This window comes from Terrapene carolina, unplaced genomic scaffold, assembly GCF_002925995.2.
Source record: "Terrapene carolina triunguis isolate 2854851 unplaced genomic scaffold, T_m_triunguis-2.0 Scaffold211, whole genome shotgun sequence".
Lineage (NCBI taxonomy): Eukaryota > Metazoa > Chordata > Testudines > Emydidae > Terrapene > Terrapene triunguis.
In genome coordinates, this window is record NW_020664562.1 from 36,953,734 (window position 1) to 36,971,832 (window position 18,099).

The window sequence follows — 18,099 nt, forward strand, 5'->3', positions numbered from 1 at the left end:
GGGGGGTTCGCCCCCCTCCCCCCGCCTTCCCCGGCTGCGGGCACGGGGGTGGGTGTGCTTGGGGCCCCTGTTTTGATCCTGGCCCCCAGCTAAGCTACAGGCTGTGACTCTTGCTTGGCACTTGCTGCATCAGGGTGTTGGCAGGTTTGGATGAGCTCGCTAGCTAATCGCTGGGGGGGTTCCCCTGGCGTGGAGCAAGCTGGGGTGCAGGTTCACTGCCTGCAGGGAAGTGTTTAGAGTCACTGAGAATGTGAGCCAGGGGAGAACAAACTTTAGCATCCCAAAGCTGTAGGGTCATGGGTGTTGTCTGCCGTTAGCTCAGGCGGTACAGCCAGCTTTTTTAAGCTTTGACCAGGAAATGCTTTAAGGCAAATATTAAAAGGCTAACATTTAGGCTTAGCTAAAGAGCAAACTTTGACAGGAGGGCAGATTGTATTTTCATGTAGTTTTTCTCTCTCTAGAATGTGATTGACTGAAAGTACAATGTTGACTTTGCTGACTTTTGTATTTTTTTTTTTTACTATAGATTTCCCTCCTCGCTATGTGTTGGACTAGGCCAGGTTAGTTGGATTCCTGAATATTGCATGTTTCTAGTAGTGCATGGGAAGGGTTGTCGGGATGGAACAGTGAGTGTTTTGTGCTCCTCTTATAGATGCTGGCCACGGTAACTGTGCTTTGGGTGGGAAAGGCGCTCAGGGTGGTGAAGTTTCCAGACTTTGACAGAAATATACCTCGAAAGGTAAAACATTTTTCCCTCATAGTGTCTAATGTAAAATACAGTTCTTACTATCCTTTTAAGGTATAAACACTTTAAAATGTGCATATTCTTTAAAAAGTTCAGTAACATCTAGTGCTGTTAGCTAGACTTGAATGAAAGAATGCTTTTTATTAAAAAATATACCATTTTAAAATACTTTATTCATCAAATATAACATGGTTTCTGCCTTATTACATTATGCAATCCGGCACAGAATTCTGCTATGTAAAGCAGTTGTACTCTGTATTTATTTTTGTGTTCTCATGTATGTACCTTTCTCCAAGTTTATGTTGCCGTTAATTTTAAAGACCGTATCTATATGCAACCAAAGATGTTCGGTTGATGTTTCACAAACTGTTGCTTAAGATAAATGCATTTTTCAAAAGTGTGTGTGTTGTAACTCATGTTTTAAAGTAGGCTGCACAAATGTTTTTGCTTGTCTCCATATTGAGATGATTCCCTAATTGAAAGCTGTTGTTATAGAGTCGATGCTTTATTATATTATCTGAGGTTTGAATGTGCGTGTGAGAACTAAGCATTTCAGGATTGAAGAACTCTGATCATGTTACTATGTGAATGGGTAGTTTTCTAGCTGTCTAATTTTTTATTGAGTGTTGTCCCTCTTATAATTTTCTAGACGTTTCCACTACCTCTTCTATATTTTGGGAACCAAATCACAGGACTCTTCAGCACAAAGAAACTGAAGTACGGATAACTTTTATTATTTAGTGAGGTTATAATGTGTTATGATTGTACATAAAGGTGAAACTGATCTTTAATATCACCATGGGCTTGATTTGTGGCAATGTAGGGAATGAGGGTTATAACTATTATCTGGCAACTAGTAATCAATGTCTCGTTTCTGGCCTTGGAATGTGCAAGGTTTTTTTTTTTTTTTTTAAAGAGCCATAAATCACAAGATGACACTCTCCTGACTGGCATTTAGTGATCTGTCAGTGTCTCCAATGAAGCTCATTCCTATGATCTTAGAGGAGTCTCTATTCTTACGCTTGAACAGCATCTGGGGAGGCGGAAGGAAAGGAGTGGGGAGAAACTGTACTAAAAGATGCTGGCCTTTGGATCTGCTGGGGTGAAGGGTGGGGCAGGAGAAGGGAGAAAATGGTATGACTTAGCTGATTTGAAGAGACATTATTTTGAGGGGAAGTGGGAAAGAACCCCACAATCAGCTACACATCTATTCATGGAACACTTTTTTCATTCTAATACAACTTGATTATTTACATTGGACTGTGTGAAACCTTAAGATAAATAGATACATTTGGTAATAAATGTAATCAACCTTCATTTGTTACTCTGGATTTCATAGATTTGAGCTTGAAAATAGCCCTACAAAATCAAATTATTGTTAATCTGTGGAAGTCACATGCTCTATATCCAGCTGGTAGGAGATGGAGATTTTCTCCTGTGAAAAGTTCTTGACAGGTGTAGAAGTACCTTTTGGCTATCAAATTAATGATTTCCAGGAGGGATGCCATGGAATCCTTACTGTTGTGGTAGTTTTGTATAGCTATGATTTTAAACTTTATCTTAGTTCCTATAAAGTAACTTGGTGTCGATTCAAAGTATCACTGTGGGGATGAGCTTGGGGTGTAACATGTCTGTGAAGTTTTATAATTTGACCCCCCCCCAATTTTAATCTTATTTTTTTTCTTTTGCAGCTTGCCAATGTTCACGGTTCTGAGAAGGTTTTCTATTCTGTTTACAATGTTTGCTGAAGGAATTTTACTCAAGTGAGTTATTTCCAAAACTATCAATCTTTTATTCATATCATTTTTAAGATTGTTAAAGTGGTTGTAACATTTTAAATAAGCCTTTGCGTGTAGAGGATTTGTGCAGTCAGATTTAGTTGGCCATAAATTGGGCTTTAAAAACATGGGGGCACGGGAGAGAGAGAGAGCACTGATTAATACATCATTCTCTTTCTAATAAAATAATCTTATGCTAAATGGGTCCTTCACCTTCACGTTTTTATCAAAGGGGAAAAAAATCTAATGCATTAAGTTTATATATTTAACTACATCGCTAAGGGAGGAAAATGTTAAGATTCTTACACTAATAAGGCACTTTCTATGCTGCATCTCTATCATATTTGTCTCTAGGCTGACTCTACACGAGGATTATGTCCATATGCCAGATGGTTAACACACAGTTAATTCCCTACAATGGGGGTGTACTGTATTTTGGCAGTCTTGGATGAGGTCAAGTCTCTAGATTAATTGTCTTGATGTAGTTGGATTCTAGCACTGTTCACTTGCCGTGTAAGCAAGATCATTAACTCCGTGTGTATAGGTAGGTTTGTCAGTCTTCCTACCCTGTAATTCTTTGGGTAGGAGGCTATCCCAAAATGACTTACACCACATCGTACGAGGGTAACCCACTCTGTGTATTATTGATGGCCCGTCCCCTTTCTCCCCCTCCCCTCCAGAATGTCTCCTATTCACAGGCTTGTCGGTGTTAGTGGCCAGTCACCAGAGCATTATGGTATTTTTCTGGTCCACAGTGATAATAGCTCACAAATGAATGTTCAGGTTATCTAATACTGGGGCTAGTTCTGCAACGCCAATCTGAAATCTTTAACTATAGTGGGCTCAGATAGCACTTACTAAAGTGTTACACCCCATCAGTCCTAATTAAAAAATCAGAAGTATTCTGCTCTTCCAGAATTTCTGATCTTTGCTCCTTATATGTTGATTCTGCACCAGGCAGTCTGAATTGTGACCAGAGCAAATGCTTTCCCCTTAGTACTAGAAATGGCACTGCGACGTCAAAATTGAACTGTGATTATGAGTGATAGTAAGGTTCTTGTATCTTTTTCTTTTTTTCAGGAAGAAATTTTCTTGGGGCATTCAAATGACAGTGTTTGCAATGATAATTGGTGCATTTGTAGCTGCTAGGTAAGACTTCAAGCTTTTGTCCCTTCCGCTTTATATTACACAGCTTTTTACAGTTTATATTATTTGTCTTTTTAAATGGCTTGTACAGAGTATGCTGGTTAGTTTACAAAGTTAATTAGAATTCATAAACTGTAACAATTTAACGGTAGCACTTACATGATGAAATCCTGCCGGCATGTTCTGCAATAGATAGATCAGCTAGAAACTTCTAAACTTAAAAGCATAACTTGTCCTTGTTCAGCTTCCATTTTTTCCACTGTCTGGGATGGTTATGGTGAAGCCTTCATGTAGATAATGGTAGAATGGGGGTCTGCACTTGAAGTTCTGCTGTTTTGGTTAGGGGTGTGACTTATAATTATACCAGTAAAAGCCCTAGTGTGGATGCAGTTATATTGATATAAAGGTGCCTTTTACCACTATAACGTATTCCCCTTCTAGTAGGTAAATAAAGTATACTGGTACAAGTACCTTTATATCAGTATAAGTGAAAGCAATACAATTTTCTAGTGTAAACAAGGCTTAAGTCATCATGTCAAAGCTTAATTTTAAAATATTTTATGATCCTTTTAAATGGAAATTGCTAAAGTTGTGCAAAACATTGAATTTCATTGTCAGGGCAAGGTGAGTGGAAAAACTCACTTGTGAGAAGAGTAGATGGCTAGTTAATGGCCTAATGTTTGTATGTTTTCATTCAAAAAAAAAAGTCCAGAACTGGAGAAAATGGCTTCCGGTCCCAGACTAAAGCCCCCATCCTCAAACACTTACGTATGTGCTGGACTTTACTATCAGGAGTAGTTCCACTGATTTCAAGCTCATGCTAGTAAAGTTAAGCATGTGTAAACATTTGTGGCATTTATGGGATTGGGGCCTTAGTTTGTACAATTAGTGGTACTGAATGCAGCATTTATTATATTGAGTCGTAGCTCAGTGCCTCAAATGCAGAGGCTAGCCTGCCAGGTAAGCTCACTGGAAACGCCTTTTCTACATGGAACTTATCAGACAAAATATAACATGGAGGAGTTTTATTAATGTTACACTCTGAGCAATTTAAATTCTTAATTTCCCCCTCCAGTGCTGACTTGGCATTTGATCTAGAAGGATATATTTTTATCCTGATTAATGATGTCTTGACAGCTGCAAATGGTGCATATGTAAAACAGAAACTGGATTCAAAGGTAGGCTGACTTCAATTTTCACTTTAAGAATGACATTATTGTGTTGCAAAGTAACAGCTAATCTACAATACTGCCACTTTAAAAATTTTGAACATTATGGGTTAATGAATAGAAAGCTAATTGTTGGAGACCGAAAATGTGAGTGTATTCTGCAGCTGGTAATATGGTGTTTGGATGAACTGTTTATTTCCCCAGGTATTGTGCTCTGTCACTGAACTCATCACATCTTGTCACTATTATTTAAAGTAGAACTTTTGTAGCTCCTTATTCTTGTGTTTGTCCTGAACAATATTTTTCTGGATCTTAACTTGACACTTCTGTTTTATTTGCAAATACAGATGCATGTATTTTGAAATAAGCTGTAAATTCAGTTTTATCAAACTGTAAGCATAACCAATTCACTGTTGTTGGAGCTATATTTATTTGTATCTGGGTGAAATAATAGATTTGTCTATTTAGCTACAAAGTCAGGGTCATTTAAAAGAATTAAAAACCTGGTTCTTCACTAGACAGTGAACTGACCACATCCTCCCTCCCACTGCTTTCAAAGGCAGGGAGAGCTGATATGTCAGCCTATTCTACCCTTTTTTCTGCAGCCAGACCTGGAAATGAACTTCTGTCCTTATTGTTGCATCTGTGTAGTTTTTTAACACAGGCTGAGGGATGCTCTATAGTGTACTTTGGGGCAATTGGGAATCCCTGTTCATCTCCTTATAAACACTAAACATACATGTGCTGTATTCTGTTAGAGTCTCAGCAATATTGCCAAGTTCCTAGTAGTTCAACATCTGAGAAAAAGAAACTGATTGTTTAGGCTACCCTGAAAGTACAAGGATGAGCTTATCAGATGTTCACAACATACAGTGTGAGGGCTAAATGTAACTTTTAACTACAAAGTAGAGGACAAACCTTTACATTGCTAGTGAACTCCATTTCTATTAATGTAGCCAGGAAGATACACAAGCCACTGTAAATAATTTTTGGGGCATCTGTTGCCTATGATATGAAGCATTTTCTTGATTATATTTATTGTGAATGTTGAGTCTGTTCCTTAAAATGCTTTACTTAGTTGTCGTCTTCTCCTTTTGCTTCCTGTGATGAAGTTACATGTTTTTGTGTAGCATAGAATATTTTGAGCGTAGGAGAAGGCATCTTGTGTTTGAATAAGGTGGCTTATGTCACCAGTCTACTGTTATGGGAAATGACAAAATATCATGCAAACTATTGAGCGAGGTATGGGTGTATCTGTTCTTCTGCATGCTGTCATAAACCATTTTAGCATTATAAACATATCCTGCAATCTTAAAGTGCTGCAGGGCATAGCTGCAATCTGTTTGACAGTGAAGACACTTCCATTTGATCAATGATAACTATAACCAGGTTTCCAAACCTGCTGGATGGAAGTCAAACTAGGTAAAAGTATTGCCTAATGAACAAAATATAAGGGAGAATTTTACAAGTCTGATAAACAGTGCTCCATCAAGCCTGCTGGAGGTACACTCTTCTTTCTGTCTATATTGGGAATTGGTCTGTGTTTGAGATACCTCATGTCAAAACTCTGCCAACAATGCACCTTGCCTACTCTCTCAGAAAATTATTATTGAATGCTTTGGCTGCTGGTGTAAACAGGGCCAAACCATAATGATGCAGAAAACTCAACCAGAATGAGGGCTCAGTCATGATTCCTGCTTCAGGTGTCCGAGAGACAAATGGGTGAGGTAATATCTTTTATTGGACCAATTTCTGTTGGGGAGAGAGACAGGCTTTTAAGCTACACAGAGCTCTTCTTCAGGTCCAACACAGTTTGGCTCTGTCTACATCCGTGGTTGGTTGTGGGGCCCATGGAGGTCATTTACTTAGAGGGTGCCCAGGCACTGCTCATATTCTGATGAACACCTGACCTCTCTGTCTTCTCTGTGAATTCCAAACCAAATTGCTTTCTCTATCTGAAATGAAACATGGCTGTGTCCCTGAAAGTGTGCATGAGTTTTTAAGACCCGAATATTAATGGTTGTTAATATTTCAGCAATGCCTTTATGGGTCTCTGAAAGAACATCCAAGCACAGAATTCGCCCAGTGGTTCTAAAAGTATCATATGCAAGACAGGTTTATTTCATAATATTTAAAATGTCCATGTTTCACTTCTAACTATGCAGGTATACCACATTTATTTCACTGATGAGACCTGGTTTTGTGTAGCTTTATGTATAAGGTTTTATGTCTCTGTTTTGTGGAGCCAACCTAAATACGCAACTATTTCCTGTTCCTAGGAGCTGGGAAAGTATGGTCTGCTTTATTACAATGCACTGTTTATGATTCTTCCCACCTTGGCCATAGCCTATTTCACAGGAGATGCGCAAAAGGTAGGACTCTTGTTCCAAATTGCAAGTCTTTAGTTGCACAGTAAACGTTTTCTGTCAAATATATGCTTCTGTATTGCTAGAGAAAATGGGGTTTGGTTTTTTTGCTATTCATCATAACTCAGATGTGAATGCAGAATGACTTTCTATTTCCTGTAACTTATCAACTTGTTTTTGTTTGCTTTTTTACAAAATTTGCCATTTATATGTAAATATAAAACTATACTATATAGTTTGGCCCCCTGCTCTGTTTGTAAATTGTATATGGCATGTACTGAATTTGGATGTAAGGGATCATTTTTGGAGGGAGGACTGAAGAAACCACAGAAGTTCCCTATAAAATTAAGTATAAAGAGTTAAGAGAATTAGTGACTGTTGAAAAGAGACACCTTATTTCTGATGAAATCCATGGAATGGCATTATACTGATCTTCATAAGGACTAAGTAATTCCTTTTTCCTAAAGAGGAATGGAATAATTAAAACCAAGTACTAGGAAGAAGTGGAGACTTCAGAGTAGGTTTATTGCTGATCAGCTTGTACTAGAAAGATGAAAAACTGCAGACTTCTTGGATTTTTTTTCTTTTTGAATTGTAGAGGTAGTTGGTTTTTTATGATGGATTTTGAACACTGTAAATATTAATATTTGCTAATATCAACTCACCAGTATATTGCCTGACTGCCTGCAGATCAATGCGTTTAACATCTGTATGCAAATTTAGAACTTACTTACATGCAAGTGTGCTTAATTTGTTCTTCTAGGACTGACAAAAGCATTGATCTTGCATACCGCTTAGTAAAATAAATTGATATATCTCCCCCAAAATTGATACTACTTGAAACTTTCACCCATAGATAGCTTATACTAAAAAGTGAAATGGTGGAGCAGCTAAATATTGGGGATGGTGGGGGGAATGTCCTTTATCATTCACATGGAAGGAATTTATATGGGTAATGCCAATTAATATTCATACCAGTTAGATGAGTAAATCTCTTGCATATCAGTAGAGAAAACAGATAATCATAGAAAGCAATTACTAGCATTGTTTCTTTAATAAAATCACAAGCCATATACACTTACTATAAACTATTTTGGGATGTTTGTGATGCTGCATAGACATTTAAATAGGGAAATCTTGTGATCTAAAGCTATATCTACTAGTTGGAATATCTTTTTTCTGTTTAATTAGAAGTTTAATGTAACTAATAATCAATGCTGGCAATGGCTTAGATCATGAGTATATGAAAACTGGGTGTGAACAGAAAAGATTTCAGAGTGTCTTTCTGTGCTCCCCACCTCACCCCCACTCCTCTTTGAGATAGGCCAAAGGCAACTCAGCTGGAATATATTTGAGGAAAATGTACTCATTTATAAATCGGAGCCAACAAACGTGGAGTTGAATGTCAGCTTTGTGCTACTCTGTAGAGTCTATGTATTCACAGTATGTGTCGAAACCTCCTCTACCCAATTTTTTGAATAAACTTTCTTTTGCTCTCTGAAAAAGGTCTTGGCAATGAAGGTGAACAAAGACTTATTCTGTTTAACTTAGTCCCAGGAAATTCACCATTCACGAGGTTATGAAACTTTATTTAATAAATGCGTGTGTTTATTCGATGTTTTTTCTAAAGCATATCATTGTACTAATTTTTTTTTGCATTCTTTGCTAATCCAAAAATGCATTAGTAAAACAATAATAAAAAGTGTAGCCACAGGAGGAGAGTGGCCGTCAGTTATGTGAAGATGCTCAAAAAACTGGATTTTTGTGGAGGGTTAATTATCAGACAAAAAGATTTCAGATCCATAGGAAAATGTTTGTAATAAAAGTTGATAACATTTTCCCATTATCAAAGCATGTAAATGATTTGTCATGGTTATACGTAGTGTTTCATTAATCCATGTCAAAGGTACCGACATCTTGTTGAATTCCCAGTTACACAGCAGGCAGACATGGCTATGTGCTGAGCGCAAGCAAAATTTACATCTAAATAATTCCTGGCAATGAAGTGAATAAATCTCAGTGAAGCTGGTAGGTTTAAGTTTCTTTAACTGGCTTTTTTTTATGTCCATTTCAAGTATGTACATGGCCCCCCACTTCATCTGTCTCTGAGCGCCTCACAATCTTTCATGTGTTTATTCTCACAACACCTGTGTGAAATACTGCTATAGTATTCTGTACTATTATCCCCATTTTACAGATGGGAACTGAGGTTCAGTTCCCAAGTGACTTGCGTGAGGTCACACAGGAAGTATGTGGTGGATCAGGGAATTGAACCCAGGTATCCCAAGTTCTTGACTAGGACACTAACCACTGGCCCATCCTTCCACTCTAAAATACTTTAAAGGGGACATTTTGTGGTAAATTGGGAAGTTTATCCAGCCAGAGACCCTTTTAATACCACACAGGCATGGGGGAGAGAACCTGTGTTTTCTCTAGTACTGACTTGGGTGTTTATGCATATTTATATTTAAAAAATAAATAAAAATGCTTCTGGCATGGGGGCCTGTTGCTTTAAATTGGAAATGTTAGTTTTCAGGCATCTGACATGACTATTGCTAAATGTCTGAAGTTATCTGGCCAGTTGTGCGGTTGTCTGTCATCCAGAGAAATAATGATCAATATAGGATCTTAGATTGTGGGGAGGCTTTTAAGCATTACTGTAGTGTTTAATGCTAAGCTCTGCTGGATGTTAATATTTGTTGTTGTATGTGTACAGCTATATGTCTGTAGAGCATTTTTAATTATAGATGCTTTCCACCTCAAACCTACTGCTGAGTTACAGTATACAAAGGAGGTGCGTGCGGTTAGGATAGCTTTGAAATGGAATCTATAGTTGGCCTTAGATCTATTTACAAAGAAAAGGAGATTCTAGAGCGGTTGTGTCAGCAGGGACATGCAAGATAAACCCCAAGGGAGAGATTCTGCTCTTCTCAGAATATCTTAGAACAGAGGCTGTACGCTCAATACTATTTCCCTCAACTAGGCAGAAACCAGACTAGAACTAAATTGAGCTTTGGTGATTGTCAAAGCTATGCTTCCATGGCAAAGTATTAATGGAGAAGTCTGTCATCAGATGGCTACATAATAGAAATCAGGACATGTACTAATGTAAGAGTTCTACTTGAACAAAACCAACTCAGAACAGTATAGTTAAGATAGGCAAAGAAAGCAAGAGACTTTTCCCCATCCTAGGGCTTGTCTTTACTACCGGGAAGATGAACATTGCTGCAATCGATGCAGTGGGTGTCGATTTAGCAGGTCTAGATGCGATAAATCGACTGCCGAGCACTCTCCCGTCAACTCGGTACTCCACCAGGGTGAGAGGCGCGGGCGGAGTCGATGGGGGAGCATCAGCCATTGACTTACCGCAGTGAAGACACCGCAGTAAGTAGATCTAAGTACGTTGACTTCAGGTACATTATTCACGTAGCTGAAGTTGCATAACTGAGATCGATTTCCTCTCCCTCTCCTTCCCCCAGTGTAGACCAGGCCTGAGGTTAGTTGACCGGAGAGCATTTCCTGTAGATGTAGTGCAGTGAAGACACCAGGATAAGTTGACCTAAGCTACGTCGACTCCAGTTACATTGTTCACGTAGCTAGAGTAGCATAACTTAGGTAGATTTACCCCCGTAGTGAAGACTAGCCCCTAGTTAAAACTAAGCAACATTAAGCAGCCATGTAGGTAAACTCAAAGGACATAGAGCCAAACCCATTAATAATGCACTGCTAAATGTTCTGTGAAGCTTAGTTCATTGTCATGTTAACTCTAGCAACCTGTTATAAATAAAATTATCTCCTAGTATCTTATGGCCTCCAGTCATACAAGATAACAGCAAGATGCAGTTCCTGTTCACTCCAAGGAGAACACCTCAGAACTGTTACAGCTGTGTGATTGTTAGCAATATTTAAATCTCCTTCCTGTATTATAGTAATCTTCCCTTTGAATGAATAGGGTTCCTTAATCAGCTGGACTGATTGCTGTTGGAATGACATGAGGCATATTCTCGACAGCAGGGATACTTAACCTCAGTGTTTCAGAGTAGCAGCCGTGTTAGTCTGTATCCGCAAAAAGAACAGGAGTACTTGTGGCACCTTAGAGACTAACAAATTTATTAGAGCATAAGCTTTCGTGGGCTACAGCCCACTTCTTCGGATGCTGTAGCCCACGAAAGCTTATGCTCTAATAAATTTGTTAGTCTCTAAGGTGCCACAAGTACTCCTGTTCTTTAAACCTCAGTGGTTCAGGAGCCCAATTAGCAATCGGCATTACCCAATGAGCCATAGTAGTGTGAATTCATTGTTTCATTCACTATAGTACTATATTATATATACAAATTTTCTCACAGCAAAATAAGTTAACAATTTAGTGGAAGTTGAAAACTTCATTGGTTAATAACATAGTCAAAGCATCCTGATTGGTTAAGAAGTTTGATTAATAATTAAATCAGTGTTTTAATATCATGTGCTGCAAAGAGCCTCAGGAGACTCTTGTGGCTCGTGAGCCTCAGTCTGAGTATCGCTGCTCTACAGCGTGGTATTCGCCTACTGGCTCAGGAAGTGAAGCCCCAGGAATTATTTCCTTTTCTCTTCCCTCCCATGTTCCTCCCCACTCACCCCCCAAGCACTCCTGTCTTTCTCACTCCTCCAACTTTCTGCTGATCCCATGGTTGGTTGTTTAGTAGTCTTTGTCTGTTTCATTAAGGTATCTTCTGCTTTTTTTTTTTTTTCATGGTTCAGCATTGACCAAATGTTTGGAGGTGGCACAGGTATTAATGCAGCTAAAAATAACAACAAACAAAGTGTCCCATATGAAGTTAAACTCTGTGCTTCTTGGATTTTTCTGTAAACTAATGTTCCCAGCATCTTTCATTACAAAGAATGGTACAGGCGCCAAATTGCACACCTAAACTTCTAATATGAAATCATCATAGTTCACTTTATTAACCTCTCCACTTTTATTGTGGAACACAATAAAACTATATTTTGTCTTCAGTATTTTCTACCTTGCAATAGGTGGCTATATGGAACAAATAGATTTTTGTGGCATTAGTGTATTGTTCGGTTTGGAAGGATTAGATTTTTATTGGTAAATGTCAATTTTAGTGTACACATACAAACTGATGAAAAAATATTTCCATTGATGAACATTGACGTTTAGATAGGGAAAGTAAGAAAAATATTGCTTGAGAATTTTTAGAGTTTGAATTAAGGATATTTACTTTATATTTTGATATGTGGTGACACTTCGTGTTTTAATGTTTATAAAGCTTTAACTTTTTGAGTCTGTGTCTACTGTCATTAAATAATTATCGCCCCATAATTTCCCACAACTGTGAAAATTTAAATAGATGAAAATAGGGAAAAAATGCTGAACACATAATTTTCAGCAAAAACTGATGTTTATTTTAAGCTTTTTTAATTTATTATCCATAGAAATTAGTTTAAAAAAAATCTAATTCTGCCTAATTATTGTGTAGCATAGGTATTTTTAAAAGCATGTATGTATTTATAATCTGGCACACATACACTTGGAGTGCGTTTGTGTTCATAGATGTAGTATACGTGTTACGGTAATCTTCAGGTATAAAATGGAATAGACATTATACCATTGTGAGACAAATAACTCAATCTCAAAGCCATTCATAATACTACAACTAAGGTTTGATCAGCCAGTTGGCAGCATCTGCTGTGGGTTGGCATTAGTAACTGTTTTCCTGTTCTAAATGTAAATCATTTAGAAACTGATGGACCTCAAATCCCAATAGCAGTATTAGCAACTGCATTTGAATAAGTTGTTACTCTCTTGGGGTATGTCTATGCTGCAGTTAAACACCCGTAGCTGACCTGTATCTGCTGACTTGGGCTCACTGGGTGGCTTAGTAGCTGTAAAACTGCTGTGTAGATGCTCGGGCTGGAGTCCGGCCTCTGGGACCCCATGAGGGGGAGCATGAATGTCTACACAGCTATTTTTAGCCCATGAGCCTGAGTCAACTGACCTGGGCCAACCACAGCCCTGCTATGGATCTTTTATTACAGGGTAGAGGTACGCTTGGCACCAGTAAATAAGTGAAACTTCGTTAATTTTTACAAAAATTTTTTAAAACAGCGGTTCTCAAACTGTGCGTTGGGACCCCAAAGTTTGTCACGACCCCATTTTAATGGGGTCGCCAGGGCTGGCTTAGACTTGCTGGGGCCTGGGGCCGAAGCCCAAACCCCACCACCCGAGGCCAAAGCTGAAGCCTCAGGGCTTCAGCCCTGGGCATCGGGGCTCAAGTTACAGGCCCCCTGCCTGGGACTGAAGCCCTTTGGCTTTGGTCCACCCTGCGCAGGGGTGGTGGAGCTCGGGCTTTGCCCTCCCCCAGGCTCAGGCTTCGATCCCCCTTCCTGGGGTCGTGTAGTAATTTTTGTGGTCAGAAGGGGGTCGCAGTGCAATGAAGTTTGAGAACCCGTGTTCTAAAACAACATTCAAAATACTGTTTCTGATAGTTTATACAATCACACACTTTAAAATTATCTTCATATGTGTTAGATTTTAATATCTAAGGTGATGCGATCTGTAGTTGAGCTGCTCTTTTGCCTTCAGAATCCCTGAACTACTTTGCAAAGAACTTTGACACAGCTGGAGAACTAAAAGGCTATCCTAAAACACAATTCTATGGAACAATTAATTGTGCATGAACTCGCAATTCTCTAAACTGCAGCCTTGTTTTAACACAGATTTTGCCTTGATTTTTTAAAATTATTTAAACAGGTTTTGTTAAACACCTTGAGTTAAACTGGTGCCACTTGAAATATAAACAAGGCAATAGATGCTTAGTGCCGTGAGTGCTAGACGTATTTTTTTTTTTAAATCTATATTTTATTGCTCACATTGTTGGAGCTGCAAAATCGTTTCTAAACTGCACACTAACCACTTTCACTATTTCACAAACATCCCCCATGTTCACTATTTATGCTGAATATTGCTGTAAATGGATGACAGAAACAAACTACGTGTCAGCAATTGCTTCTTGAGAAGCTAAGGCTGGGTACTTCTGCCTGCCTCCTTTTCCTGTGTAGACTCATTGGGGAGAGAAAAGAGAAGAGTGAGAGTCCAACAGCGTCTATCCTCTGCTAGTATCTTGAATGCTTCACAAATCTGGCATGGATATAGCAAGAACAAATTATGCCAAACCAACGTAATTTCCTCCTTTGGCAGGATTACTGGCCTAGTGGATAGGGAGGAAGCTATAGATGTGATATCTTGATTTTAGTAAGCCTTTTGACACAGTCCCACATGACATTCTCAAAACAAAGTAGGGAAATGAGGCCTAGATGAATTTACTGTAGGGTGCGTGCACAACAGGTTGAAAGACCATGCTCATAGAGTAGTTATAAATGGTTTGATGTGACACCCTGTAGTTTATCTAGTGTAGTCTCATAGGGGACAGTCCTAGGTCTAGGAGGGCTTTAAACTAGGTTTGACGGGGACAGGTGAGCAAAGCCCACAGGTAAGTGGAGAACATGGAGACCTGGGAGATGGGTCGGAAATAGGAGGGAGCGTGGGCTATCATGGCAGAGAGAAAGGAGGGTCAGGGCAAAACTGGGAGGCAAGATCAAATCAGTATCTTAGATGCCTATATACAAATGCGAGAAGTATGGGTAACAAGCAGGAAGAACTGGAAGTGCTAATAAATAAATACAACTATGACATTGTTGGCATCACTGAAACTTGGTGGGATAATACACATGATTGGAATGTTGATATGGATGGGTACATCTTGCTCAGGAAGGATAGACGGGGGAAAAAGGGAGGAGATGTTGCCTTGTATATTAAAAATGTACACACTTGGACTGAGGTGGAGATGGACATAGGAGACGGAAGTGTTGAGAGTCTCTGGGTTAGGCTAAAAGGGGTAAAAAACAAGGGTGATGTCATCCTAGGGGTCTACTACAGGCCACCTAACCAGGTGGAAGAGGTGGATGTGGCTTTTTTTAAACAACTAACCAAATCATCCAAAGCCCAAGATCTGGTGGTGATGGGGGACTTCAACTATCCAGATATATGTTGGGAAAATAACACAGCGGGGCACAGACTATCCAATAAGTTCTTGGACTGCATTGCAAACAACTTTTTATTTCAGAAGGTTGAAAAAGCTACTGGGGGGAAGCTGTTCTAGATTTGATTTTAACAAATAGGGAGGAACTCATTGAGAATTTGAAAGTGGAAGGTAGCTTGGGTGAAAGTGATCATGAAATCATAGAGTTCACAATTCTAAGGAAGGGTAGAAGGGACTACAGCAAAATAGAGACAATGGATTTCAGGAAGGCGGATTTTGGTAAGCTCAGAGAGCTGATAGGTAAGGTCCCGTGGGAATCAAGACAGGGGAAAAATGACTGAGGAGAGTTGGCAGTTTTTCAAAGGGACACTATTAAGGGCCCAAAAGCAAGCTATTCCGCTGGGTAGGAAAGATCATCTTGGCTTAACCACGAGATCTTGCATGATCTAAAAAATAAAAAGGAGTCATATAAAAAATGGAAGCTAGGACAAATTACAAAGGATGAATATAGGCAAACAACACAGGAATGTAGGGGCAAGATTAGAAAGGCAAAGGCACAAAATGAGCTCAAACTAGCTATGGGAATAAAGGGAAACAAGAAGACGTTTTATCAATACATTAGAAGCAAGAGGAAGACCAAAGACACAGTAGGCCCACTGCTCAGTGAGGAGGGAGAAACAGTAACAGGAAACTTGGAAATGGCAGAGATGCTTAATGACTTCTTTGTTTCGGTCTTCACTGAGAAGTCTGACCGAATGCCTAACATAGTGAATGCTCATGGGAAGGGGGTAGGTTTAGAAGATAAAATAAAAAAAGAACAAGTTAAAAATCTCTTAGAAAAGTTAGATGCCTGCAAGTCACCAGGGCCTGATGAAATGCATCCTAGAATACTCAAGGAGCTAACAGAGGAGGTATCTGAGCCTCTAGCTATTATCTTTGGAAAATCATGGGAGACAGGAGAGATTCCAGAAGACTGGAAAAGGGCAAACATAGTGCCCATCTACAGAAAGGGAAATAAAAACAACCCAGGAAAAACTAACTGGTCTGTAGTAACTTCTGTGCCAGGGAAGATAATGGAGCAAGTAATTAAGGAAATCATCTGCTGTTGCAAAAAAAGCAAACATGATTCTGGGATGCATTAACAGGTGTGTTGTGAGCAAGACATGAGAAGTCATTCTTCCACTCTACTCTGCGCTGGTTAGGCCTCAACTGGAGTATTGTGTCCAGTTCTGGGCACCGTATTTCAAGAAAGATGTGGAGAAATTGGAGAGGGTCCGGAGAAGAGCAACAAGAATGATTAAAGGTCTAGAGAACATGACCTATGAAGGAAGGCTGAAAGAATTGGGTTTGTTTAGTTTGGAAAAGAGAAGACTGAGAGAGGACATGATAGCAGTCTTCAGGTATCTAAAAGGGTGTCATAAGGAGGTGGGAGAAAACTTGTTCATCTTAGCCTCTAAGGATAGAACAAGAAGTAATGGGCTTAAACTGCAGCAAGGGAGGTTTAGGTTGGACATTAGGAAAAAGTTCGTAACTGTCAGGTTAGTTAAACACTGGAATAAATTGCCTAGGGAGGTTGTGGAATCTCCATCTCTGGAGATATTTAAGAGTAGGTTAGATAAATGTCTATCAGGGATGGTCTAGACAGTATTTGGTCCTGCCATGAGGGCAGGGGACTGGACTCGATGACCTCTCGAGGTCCCTTCCAGTCCTAGAGTCTATGAATCTACTGTGAAGTTTTTATTAATGACTTGGATAATGGAGTAGAGAGTGTGCTTAATGAAAACTGGGAGGGCTTGTAAGCGCTTTGGAGGACAGGATTAGAAGTCATAATCTTGACAAATTGGAGAGTTGGTCTGAATTCAACAAGATGAAATTAAGTGAAGATAAGTACAAAGCACTTCACTTAGGAAGGAAAAATGAAATGTACAACAACAAAATGGGGAATAACTGACTAGGTGATAGTGCTGCTGAAAAGGATTTGGGGGTTATAGTGGATCATAAATTGAGAATCAACATCGTGAAGCAGCTGCAAAAAAAGGCTGCTGTTCTGGAGTGTATTAACAGGCATGTCATATGTAAGACATGGGACGTAATTGTCCGATTCTGGTTTGCACTGGTGAGGCCTCAGCTGGAATACAATGTCCAGTTCTCAGCACCACACTTTAGGAAAGATGTGCACAAATTGGAGAGTCCAGAGGAGAGCAATAAAAACGATAAAAGGTTTTAGAAAACCTGACCTGTGAGGAAAGATGAAAAAAATAGACATGTTTAATCTTGATAAAAGGCAGGCTGGGGGTCGGGGACCTGATAAGTCTTGAAATATGTTAAGATCTGCAATAAAGAGGAGCAATCGATTGTTCTCCATGTCCACTGAAAATAGGACAAAAAGTATTTGGCTTAATCTGCAGCAAGGGAGATTTAGGTTAGATGCTAGGAAATATTTTCTAACTATATAGGTAGTTTAACTCTTGAATAGGCTTTCAAGGAAGGTTGTTCAATCAGCATCATTGGAGGTTTTTAAAAACACCTTTCAGGGATGGTCTAAAAGAGACAGGGTAGGTGAGGTAATATCTTTTACTGAACCAACTTCTGTTGGTGAGAAAGACAAGCTGGTGAACTTACACAGAGCTCCTCTTGAGTTCTGGGCTGACTGACCTGAAAAAGAGCTCTGTGTAAGCTCAACAGCTTTTCTTTCACCAACAGAAGTTGGTCCAGTAAAAGATATTACCTCGCTCACCTTGTCTCTGTAATATCCTGTGACCAACACTGCTACAACTGTGCTGCATACAGGGATGGTCTAAGTTTACTTGGTCCTGCCACAGTGCAGAGGGCTGGCCTCAGTGACCTCTCAAGGTC

The 18,099-nt window shown here is 39.3% G+C and overlaps 1 protein-coding gene across 2 annotated transcripts in view; it reads left to right on the forward strand.

Moving 5' to 3' along the window:
• Nucleotides 1-18,099, forward strand: part of LOC113407486 (UDP-N-acetylglucosamine/UDP-glucose/GDP-mannose transporter) — a 30,172-nt gene that overhangs the window by 467 nt on the left and 11,606 nt on the right. For both annotated transcript variants that reach the window (XM_026656074.1, XM_026656075.1), the window contains exons 2-8: nt 527-560; nt 653-739; nt 1,395-1,462; nt 2,437-2,508; nt 3,604-3,672; nt 4,745-4,847; nt 7,118-7,210. In XM_026656074.1, coding sequence (XP_026511859.1) covers nt 527-560; nt 653-739; nt 1,395-1,462; nt 2,437-2,508; nt 3,604-3,672; nt 4,745-4,847; nt 7,118-7,210 — 526 coding nt within the window. The remainder of the gene's footprint in view (nt 1-526; nt 561-652; nt 740-1,394; nt 1,463-2,436; nt 2,509-3,603; nt 3,673-4,744; nt 4,848-7,117; nt 7,211-18,099) is intronic.